At 45.8% G+C, this 11328-nt stretch overlaps 1 protein-coding gene across 1 annotated transcript in view; it reads right to left on the bottom strand.

Annotated features, from left to right (window-relative positions):
- The window catches only part of LOC102842429 (40S ribosomal protein S24-like), a 180807-nt gene that overhangs the window by 168107 nt on the left and 1372 nt on the right, over nucleotides 1-11328 (bottom strand). Inside the window, exons 2-4 of the mRNA XM_006837475.1 lie at nucleotides 10359-10424; nucleotides 10065-10274; nucleotides 8889-8999 (exon numbers count right to left, since the gene is read on the bottom strand). Of these exons, the coding sequence (XP_006837538.1) occupies nucleotides 8889-8999; nucleotides 10065-10274; nucleotides 10359-10424 (387 nt within the window). The remainder of the gene's footprint in view (nucleotides 1-8888; nucleotides 9000-10064; nucleotides 10275-10358; nucleotides 10425-11328) is intronic.

Genomic DNA, 11328 nt, shown 5'->3' with positions numbered 1-11328 from the left:
GCATCATCCTCACTACCACCGGCATGCCAGACTCCACCATCATAGCTACTGGGCCAACCTCTCCCCAATGGCCTTCTTTGCCCTTGCTGACCCTCCACCTACCAAACATAATATCCCCCTCCGTTCAAACACTCCGGCCACTCCACAGGAGAAAGGTAAGGTTTTCTACTCCTGTAAGGATTCACAGCCTGGGAAACGCTATCCAGAGTTCAATAGGAGTCGGAACCAACTGGATAGTGACCGATCCCTCCGGACAATGCTCAGTTGTGATCCCTAGGTTTTCATTAGATAATTTCTGAAAGTAGATCACCAGACTTTCTTCCTCATCTGTCTCTGTCTAGAAGCTCCACCCATACCTGTCCACCATGGGTGACTCTGCTGGTCTGTGAAATGCCACAAGTGGTGTCCCAGCAACACACAACCAAGTGATGAGATGCGTACTAAATGGCTCACCCACTGTCAGCAGGGAGAATCAGTCCTGTGTGAAGAGAACGCAAGTTCAATCCTCTGCCAACCATCAATGAGCTGAGGGACTTGGGGCAAATCACCTAACCTCTCTGTGCCTTGGTGATTTCATCCACCAACAGAAAGAGCCTTCCCTTTTTCCTCTGAGGAGGTCTGGTGGGAAAAGACATCTTTTTTGACATGTTCCATCCAGCAAGGAGAGCTGACTGGAGGAGGAGAGGCAATTTCTGACCAGACTTGTTGCATATCACCAAGGATGGTAGAAGCCAGCTGAGAGCCAGACCAGACACTCAGCAATCCCCTGAGGCTCAGAAAGGGACTCATCTCCAGCCTCCGAAAGCACAGTTCCAGAGACAGATTGCAGAGGCAGCGAAGGTCAGCTGAGCTGGGGTTTGAGTGACCACCATGAAACATAGAGTGTCAATTCCTGGATTAATGAGCTGAATGTCTAAACCCCCTAGACAGTCACAGCCCCTCCCTCTGAGGCAGTGTATTTTTGGAAGAAATACACAGCACAGCTGGGAGGAGGAGACTAGAGTGTAAATCTTTCCTCCTTCCAAGCAATGCAGAATAGAAATCTATAGAGGCAAATCCTGGATGTCTAAAGATCTGGGCCTTTTTAAAAATCCAATCTGATAGGTTCCACCTTACTGCCTTGCATGAGTCCCTAGAAACTTTCACTTAAATGGATACAGGAGATGGATGTCAAGTACCAAGGCTTACAGCATCCCTGCAACCCAGCCTCCCTGGGTAGCATGAGTCTATCTTTGCCTCAAACCCCGAGTCAGGATGAGATTTTATATGTAGGGAGAAAGGATGCTGAAACCCTTCTCAATGCTGTTCCTTCCCTTTACAAGGCAGGAACCTGAGGTCCGGGGAAGAAAGGGACTTGCCCGAGACCACAAAGGGTGGTTGGGACAGAGCCAAGGCTTCCTGCCTGAGAGAAGAACACGGAACCAGAAGTGGGTGCTGGGGCTCTAGCCCGGCTTCCCCCAGAGAAACCGCAAGCCCACAGGCAGGGCGGCTACAAAAGAGGACTGCTGTGTGCACACGATCTGCAGATTGGGACATGGATGTGTCGGCATGGTCGTGCTCAAGATAACAGCAGACACCCCTCCACGTTCAGCTTCCTAGAGAAACAAGATTGCCACCCCCACTAGACCTTCTCTGAGAAGAGTGGTCTCTCCAGTTGATCTAGCATCAGGGTTGTTGTTGTTTTTTTTTCTAGCTTCCACACGGGTAGTGACTACAACAAAGCAGCAGCCTCCATGTGTGTACCCACAGCGCCCCCTCGTGAGAACCTGCGTGCCTAACAAACTCGAGACCAAACCTGTTGCTGTGACGTTGACTTCCACTCACGATGACCCCACGCGTCAGAGTAGAACTGGGCTCCACGGACTTCTCTTCTGAGGGAGTCTCTGGGTGGCTTGAACCTCCAACCTTTCGGTGTCTTTCAGATGTTGCAATAAGAAACCAAACTGTTTCTGCCATCTAAGGACTCCACGTGGCTCATGCTTTTTATTCCACCAAAGGGACGGCGGGTGATGGGGACAGCGAACAGTACTGCCCTGTCTCCACGGCTGTCTCCTTCCAGAATATCCTCCCTTCCCCTTAGCTAAGCGGTTCCCCAAATTTTCTACATCAAAATCTCCTGGAGGACTTGTTAAACCATCCCATTTCTGATGCAGTGTCTCTGGGATGGAGCCCAGATGATACTAATGTTGCCTGAACCCCACTTTAAGAGCCGCTGCCTTCTCTAATACTTCTGTACCCTTCAAAGCTCAGCACAAATCCTAGCTGCTTAGTAAATTTCCACAAATGACCCTGGGTTCACCCTAGAATGCCCAAGCTGTGTTAACTTTGGACAATTTCCCAAAATTCTCGGAGCGTCAATTTCCTCCTTGTAAACTAGGTATTATGGGACCTCCCATGTAATTGTTACTATTTTTAAGTGCTGTGGCGCTGGTTCCAACTCGTAACAACCCTTGTTGGTTTCCAAGCAGTAGCTGGTGGGTATGAACTGGAGACCTTGGAGTCCAGAACTTTTCCTACAGCACCACAGCTGGACTCCAGCCTTTCAGTGAGCACCTAAGCACTTAACTGTCATGCAACACTGTTATTTGCCATGGAGTGGGTTCCGACTCACAGTGACCCTGTAAAGGGTTTCTGAGGCTGTAAATCTTTACGGGAGCAGAAAGCCTCATCCTTCTCCCACGGAGCAGCTGGTAGTGTTGAACTGCTGACCAGAGCTCCTGTCGTGCAACACCACCAAAGGGAGCGGATGTAAAATGTGTATTAAGAGTAGAACTGTCTTTCAATGGCTGATTGGGGGGCTTTTCTCCAGTGGTCATCAGAGCCCTTCCAGTTAGCTGTTGAGCATGGTAACTACCCGGGGACTCCATACCTCCTTTGTTAAGTGCCTTTGAGTCGGTTCTGACTCATAGTGACCCTATATTAGGATTTCCAAGGAGTAGCTGGTGTATTTGAACCACCACCTTGCAGTTCAAATCACCATTCAGTCCAGGGCTTATCCTACAGAACCACACCATACAGAAATAGGGAAATGGAGGCCCCAGAAGGTTGGTGGTGTCCTGATTCCTGGTCTAGTAGTCTAGAGTGGTTATGGTTGTTATGTGCCATGGAGTCGGTCCCAACTCAGTGACCCTGTACAGGGTTTCCGAGACTGTAAATCTTTACGGGAGCAGAAAGCCTTTCTACTACAGTACAGCTGGTAGTTCAAACTGCTGATCTTAGGCACCATCTAATCCAACCCTTAATTTTCTGCACCTACCCACCTCTCAACATGAGCAAGGAGCTGAGAGTGCAACAAGGACACTCATCCATTGCTGAACATCTAATCCTCCAACTTTTTTATTCAATCAAAATATCTAACAAGAAACCTTTCTAAAATGAACATTTTTAAATCAGTGATGCACTGGTGCCTTCAGGACTGTGCAACCTTGGCACACCAGGTCCTTCCTGCCCACTGACCCGTCCCTGGCTCATCTTATCCTACAAGGACTTCACTTGCACCCTGAAATTGATGACTTGTCCTTCTCCCACACTGGGTTGAGACAGCAATGCCTGGTTCACAGGCGATTCAAGGAGTGGATGTAGTCAAGTCAGATGAGTAAATGTGGAGTGCTTGTCCCCGGTACTTTACACTGCAGAGCTCTGAAGATTCAGGAAGCTTCTCTGCTTTGCCAGCACCAATGAATCATGTCATACTATATGTTCCTGCAGCCAACATGAAGTCAATTCCTGAAATGGAATTTCTTCTACCAGGAATGCAAAAGACTGCTGGTAACTACCAGCCACCAGAGCCCCCATCTTGTGAATTCAGCGAGATTTCTGGCTGCCCCCTATCCCAAAGACTGGTTGCACCTTGTCCCACGAGTGCTTCATGATCACATCCTTTGCCATTTTTGAGTCTTGTCCTTATTGATATTTACTTTCCCTGAAATGTTTTAAGACCCAGTCTCCCTTCACTCATCTCATCTCTGGATTCCTGGTATGTAATTTAATCGGCTCGCTCGTGAGGACAAACACTAGCCAAGTCATGAAACTAAGGTTGGGGTTGAGGTAAACTTCAAACTCCTGAGATTTAAGTGCTTCTTAGGTGCTGTAGGTTCCAACTCACAGCAAACCTCACACAGCCCAATCCTACACCACCCTCAAGATTGTTTTCACTTCAGCCCATTGCTGCCACTGTGCCAGTCTATCTTGTTGGGGGTCTTCCTCTTTTTCGTGGATCTTTTACTAAGCCAAACGTCCTTCTCCAGGGACTGGTCCCTCCTGAAAATGAAGCATCCGAGTCATGCCACCCTGGTTGCTGAAGAGCATTCTAGCTGTACTTTCTCCAGGTTTTTCTGGCAGTACATGGTACTTAATATTCAACACTGTAACGCACACATCAGTTCCACTGCCTTCTTTACTATCCAACTTTTACATGTTTGTAACAATTGAAAATATGGCTTACGTTAGAGATAGCATGTTACCCAAGCACTCAGAACCAGAATCTGGTTGTCAAAGGTTTAACAACCATCCTGGGACAACCTGCTGAGTATACATAGTAGGTACAGACTGAGTCTTGTACACACCCCAGCAAATTCCAGTAATTTCTGAAATCCAGTAAATGAAAATGCAAACTGCAAATAAGCCTTGGGCATCCATTTGCATTCCACTCCCAACTCCATGAACAAGACTTCAAGACTTCCGGTAGGTTGCTTACTGCTCAAAACTCTCACCATGTGGATTATTTTGCAGATTACAAATTACAACAGCACTTGCCTCAACACTGCAACTGTTACTGAGGAGCCCAAAATAATGAACTCAGAGAGTCCACTATAAACAGCTGCAGTTCAATGGCAAAATTGTTCATATCGTAAAGTCAGCTGTTCAGCACTTGTTTCCAAACGGCACAAATGCTCCCTCATTTGAGCCTCAAAACAAGACTTGTCAAGTCAGCAAAACAGGTACCCTTGGGATACCAACCAAGGGACCAAGTGGGCAGCCCAAGAGCACACACCCTACAGATGGGGGGGCCAAGTCCAGAAGGCTGACTGGTGAGGGCCAGGTAGGGGTGGATCCTGGGAAACCTACCCTCAGGGGACAAGGCCACCCTTCACCTTCTCCACCAGTCAGACTGATAGCCCCACCATTCTCCTATTGTTCCAGGCTGTAAGTCTTCACTTTATGGAAAAACTTAACCAAGTTTTAAAATATAGTGCCTGTCAACATTGAGAACCAGGCCCACCCAAAGTTCATCAGAACCCCCTTCTCCAAAGGGCACTAGCCAATGCAAACTGCCCTGAGGTCCCTCCCCGGTTCCCACATTGTACCCTTCATGTGAACCTCCGTCTCTACTCTATCATAGAAGCCCAACCCTCGCTCCAGGATTGCCATTATTAAGTGCCATCCATAGCCACCCTGTATATAGGCGTTTCCAAGTGGCAGATGAGCTGTAACTGCCAACCTTGCGCTTCAAACCAACATTGCAGTCCAGCACATTTGACCCACTACAGCACACCAGAACCCCAGTGTTGCCATGAGCCCCCTCTCTGAACCCGTGACTGAAAAAGCCCCATGCTTCAGACTCTTGGCACCTCATCTTGGAACTGGCATTTCCTGTACTAATTAACTGTCAACTCTGATAGTGACCCTGAATGGGGTTTCCAAGGAGCGCTGTTGGATTTGAACTGCCAACCTTCAGGTTCAAACCAACCTTGCAGCCCAACGCTTTACCCAAGATGAAGAGACGGCGCCTCCCCCACCGTAGATGCCGCCACCCTGCAGCCTGATGGTCCCTTCTCGGCTATTCCTCGGGGACCCTGCCCTGCTGTGACTCCTACCAGGGACATGGTTCCTTTTTGTAAGCCTGACACCTGGATTTCAAACTGTTTCAGAAATCAACCAACTGCACTCTAAGACTGGCCCCCCCCCCCATGTGTTCCCACGCTGATACGCTACACTAGAATGCTACATGGGACAGAAATGTGACCCTAAATGTCAATATAAACCTACACAACAGACTAATTTTATAACTCCAAATGTGTTTCAAATAACAAGACATACAAAAGATTTTAGGGTTTATTTATCTTCTGGTGAAAAATCCAGTCATAGCAGAATATTTAGTCCTTCTGTGAATCAAAAAAGAAAACAAGTTTAGTTGGCTCTTAACTAAAAATTCAAAGTCTTTTACAAATCTGAAATTATTGACACTCATGCAGAACATATTAGTCAACTATAATGAAGTTATGTTTGTGGCAATACACATCAATCAAAAAATAAAACTTAAAAACAAAAAAAAAGAAAATGGAGGGGGTTAAATATCACTAACATTTCACACAACCACCATGTCATTGTCATTGTTAGTAGTTTAGACACAACTCTTCAGAACACTTGTACATCTATTTTACATGCTCTATTTTAAACCAAGAGTCTAGTCATCTAAATGAATAGCTTGAATGATACCTGGTATCCAATTTCCAGCTCACTGAATCAGTGGCAGGGAAGGGACAAAGGAAGGGAGGGGGAAGAGGGGAAAGAAACAATCCATTAATAGTCTCTTTCAAGCACCAAAGTCAGCTCTACTTAAATGCATGCAACATTCTACACCAAGAGTTAAACAAACATCTCTACTGATCTTGTTCGCCCATTCTGAGAACATCTTGCCTGACTGTGGCTCTTATGCAAACAAGGTAGTAGGATGACTTCAGCGTGGAGAGATCTTTATTATGCCAATGATGGTGCCAACCCACGCTGCCATTGCCTCCATGTAGATGAGGCAGGCCATCCTGAGCCTGTGCCACCTCTGATGCCCCACAGAACTGGGGATCCTTACAGGCCAGGGTGTAACTTCATCTATTAAGGGAGCTCTCTAAATAATCATTCTAACAGCACTCAGAGACTCCAAGGGTTTCTGAGGCTATCCAACTTTACTTTAGTCTCCGTGTGGCACTAGACTGCTAACTTCAAGGTCAGTGGTTCAAACCCACAGCTACTCCTTGGAATCATTTACAGGAGAATCCTTGAGTCAGAAGGGACTCACAGGCACCTAGCCACAAATCTTTACAAGAGCAGATAGGCTCATCCGTCTCTTGCAGAGGTTTTTTACTAGCACCCAACACTCAACCGACTGTGTCACCAGGTCTCCTTAATGACCCAGCAAGCTTTTGAAAGGCTGTCTCAGTTCAGCACTTCAAGTCATTATAGCCACAAATGTAGTGCAATCAGAATGTGAGGCAGCAAAAGTAAGTCCAATTAAGATTGTTCCTCTAGTCTCAGCATTGGCTCTTTAGTTTAAAACACTCTGCTGCACCCACAGGTGTCGGAACAAATCTGAAGGTTTTTTGTTTTTTTGTTGTTTTGAATGACTGCTGCCTGGCTTGTGAGCCTCACCACGTGCTAGGGAAGTGTTCATCAGTGCCAGACTGCAGCAGGAGCGCCATGGCTCAGGTCATAACAGCCCGGCACTAGCGAGCACTCATCCATGCCGGTCACCAACGCCCTTCAGCAGGTCGAGGCGGAAGGACAAATTTAGACCAAATCTTTTCTCAATCTCTAGAGGTGCCTCAAAAGCAGAAAGCGGTTCCACTGGCAGTTCACTCCTGTAAACTCCATGTCTCTAGGATGTCACATCAGACTCAACCGCCTTGCCTGGAAGGGTCGCTGTAAAAGCACCCCCACCCACCCCACGGCGTCATGAAATGGGGCAGCACAAGCACCATTCTGAATGTTTGTGGACAAGTGGGTTGGTTCATCAAAGCCTTTGTTATGAACAGTAGCCCCAAAATATTTCAAGTTAAAAAAAAAAGGACCTCAGATAGAAACTTGGGGACTCAGTAACAAAGAGCAATGGAAATATTTAAAAAAAAAAAAAGAGGCTTTGACTAGATACTGCCAGACAGAGAGCATCAGCAAAGCTGACAGTCAGCTTAGTAGGGGAAGAAGCCATCGCTCCCCACTGAGTGCGTAGGCCCTGTCCCCAAGGCCAGTCCACAAAGGCAAGTTAAGGTGCCAGTGTGGAAGGGCACCCACCACTTTACTCTACTGGGTCAACTGATAACGAAACATGCATTTCTGAAATTCTAAAATAAATGTGACGGAAAGATTTTCTCCTTTGGTCATAATATGCAATTTTCAGACACAGCATTGGCATTGTGACAGACCACACTGGAAAACGATATCAAAAACCACATGCAAAGCATCAAAGCAAACAGTGCTGTGGGTGCTTGATCAGTCCATGCCCACAATCTCAGTACCTGTTAGGCACCTCATTTCTGATGAAGAAATCCAAGAAAGGAGAGGGAAAAGGCAAAAACAAAGTTACAACTGAAGTTCACAGAACATTTGATTACTTGTTAATTTAGCAACCCAACACCGTAATTCCATCCAACTATTTACAATTAACTAGCAAAGCTGGTAAAAAAAAAAAAAAAAAAAAAGCTGTGTATCATTACAATTACTTAGCTCTTGGCTAACTAAGAGATCTCAGCTGTGTCTAGCATGCCAGGAAAACATGAGCCACATTGATTCAACTGCATATTAAACAGTTGTCTATTTTAAGAAAACAAGTCGAATCCCAGGAAGCTAGATCTGCTCCCGTTGAATTGTCTACGCCAATTAGCAGGAGAAGAAAAATTCTGGTAGGGGCTGGAGGACAGCCCTCCAGGATAAATGAACCGATGTGGCCCTCGTGTGTAGTCTGTAAGCTGAAGACGGTGGGCAAAGCTACTGTACTAACGTGTTAAGATACGACTACGCTATGTAGCTTCTCAAAACACATTACCTTCTGGAATCCAGAAGTAGGAATAGAAGAAACATTAAGAAAGGTTATTATGAAAACAAAATCCCTCTTTTTTCTAAAAACTAAGACCTCCAATCGGTGACTTTTCTACTCTATTTCCCCTGGTGAGCAGTACCTTTTTGCCAGCACCAACATTGGCCTTTGCAGTCCCCCGTACTTTCTTCATTCGGTTTTTGCGTTCCTTGCGCTGTTTTCTTGAGGTTTTCTTCTTCTCATACAGGCCGTGCTAAAGAAGAATGGGTAATACCGATGTCATTGGCAAGCATGAACTCTCCATGGTCTTTTTGAACCATCTGAGAGGTGTCAGGCTACAACAGTAAAGACCATCAAATCATGGATGGCATACACAGAAAAAAAATAACTAACAGGAGATTTGGCCCACTCAGCACTCCATGCATGGAAACTAAGGGACTGGCCATCACTAGACCCCACATTTTTAAAAACAATCTTTTGCACCATCAAATCAAGATACCTCCCAACTGGTCTCTTTATTCTCTTTCCAATGTAACGCCCTCTGCCCTGGTGTGGTGCAGTGGGTTAATGCACTGGGCAGAAGGTCGGTTTGAACCGCAAGGCTGACAGTTCAAGCTCACCAACTGCTTCGGCGTAACCGACTGGATGGCACTAAACACTGCCACCCAACAGAAGCCTTTTTACCCAGAGCCTCTTCCCAACCCAACATACACCCCCACATCTTTGTCCTGCCCACATCTGAGCTTGCACTTCCTGCTTCAAGACTTGACACAAATCTCAGGTTCACTGTCACCTCCTCACAGCAAGGCCTCCCTCATCACTTCATTAAAAACATCCATCTACCTGCATCTCTGTGATTTTTCCTCAAAACAAGACAAAAGGTAAAAGGGCTGTTCTACAGGAAGCATTCCCAAGCCATGACATCTGGCCGTTTATCTAGTACTCTGTAACACCTGACACTCTCTTAGTAAATGCTCAGCAATGTGTCCTGTTTCCTGGCTTCTTATGAAATTGAATCTAAATGCAGTGGCCTGGTATTTATTTAAAGTTTACCACTGAATCTGGCCCAAACTACCTCTCCAAATCCATCCCACTGTTTCCCAGGTAGGCACTTGGCCTCACTGCAGCCCCAATCTCCACAAGCACTACTTTGTCCAGCTCCAGCTTCAATGCTACCTCAAATGCTACTAAACCTCCATCTGTGCATCTATCAACTAACGTTTCCTCGGACCCCTCGTGTCTACACGTTGACCATTTAGACTCCTTCCTGAGCACTATGCTACTGAACTGTCTGCAGCGACTGTGAAGAGGCACCTACTCTTGCAAGTCTGTGTTTGGGTTCATTTTTCTTTGCATAATCCAAGGAATCGTAAATCATGCCGAAGCCAGTAGTCTTGCCACCACCAAAATGGGTTCTGAATCCAAACACAAAGATGACATCTGGTGTCGTCTTATACATTTTGGCAAGTTTTTCCCGAATTTCTGTCTTAGGTACTGTTGCCTTCCCGGGGTGAAGGACATCAATGACCTAAAAGGAGACATCAGGTTTAGTATTTCTCCTAACAGAAGAAGTAAAGGCCCGCTATCTAAACTGAGCTGTGCCTTCCCTTACCATTTGTTTCCGCTGAAGCAGTCGGTTGGTCATGAACTTCCTTGTCCGGATAGTTACCGTGTCATTCTGAAACGACACACAAGTTAATAATAAAACTACTTCTTTTGGGTAAGGGACACCTTGCTGTAATTTTCCAAGATCTAGAACTGCATTGACTAATTCAGTGGTAGGAATACATGACTAACATTACAGGACATCTATATACTTATATACTTACACATATAGACTTACATACTTATACATATACATTTAAAATGCAGTTCCCCAATTGCAATAGCTCCATTTCAAATTGGACAGCAAAAATAAAGAAAATTTCCATCATTGCTGGAAATTTACTGGACAAAACTGCTCTACCAGGTACAAGGTTTGCTGTCATTAAGAGACACTTCTAAAAAAAACATAGACAATTATCACAAAGGAGTCCTGGTGTGACACTGCAGGTTGGTACACTAGACTGTAAGGTGGGTTTGAACTGCAATGTCAGTAGTTCAAGCTCACCAGTCACTCCTCGGACTGACTCCAAGGCACAGAACATCACAGACACAAGATGAACAATAACAAAGGTGTACTGAGGTACATAGGCCACAAAAAGGCCCTGCACTGTGCCACATTTTGACAGGCTCCTACCCCACTGAAGGCAGACAAATTAAGCTGTGCACCAACCAATCCTGCACTTGCTGGATGATTCCTTTTAAAAAAATGGAGGAGTAGCATCAATAAAAAGAAAAAAGGCAAATTCCCATCTTTCACCCCATTTGGCACAGCGGCCAAACCCATAGGACATGCCTAATAATATCAGTACCAAGAAAACGTTTCTGCCAATCTACATATATTACTTCTAAGTTATGGGAGGAGTCCTGGTGTGGCGCTGTAAGGTTGACAGTTCAAATCCACCAGCTACTCCTTGGAAACCTGTACAGTCGTAACTGACTCAAGGGCATTTGACAAGTTATGGTTAGCACTGACATTC

This window comes from Chrysochloris asiatica, unplaced genomic scaffold (assembly GCF_000296735.1).
Source record: "Chrysochloris asiatica unplaced genomic scaffold, ChrAsi1.0 scaffold00020, whole genome shotgun sequence".
In the NCBI taxonomy this organism is placed as follows: domain Eukaryota; kingdom Metazoa; phylum Chordata; class Mammalia; order Afrosoricida; family Chrysochloridae; genus Chrysochloris; species Chrysochloris asiatica.
The sequence above is the reverse complement of the archived record's forward strand: the minus strand, read 5'-3'. Positions and strand labels throughout refer to the sequence as shown.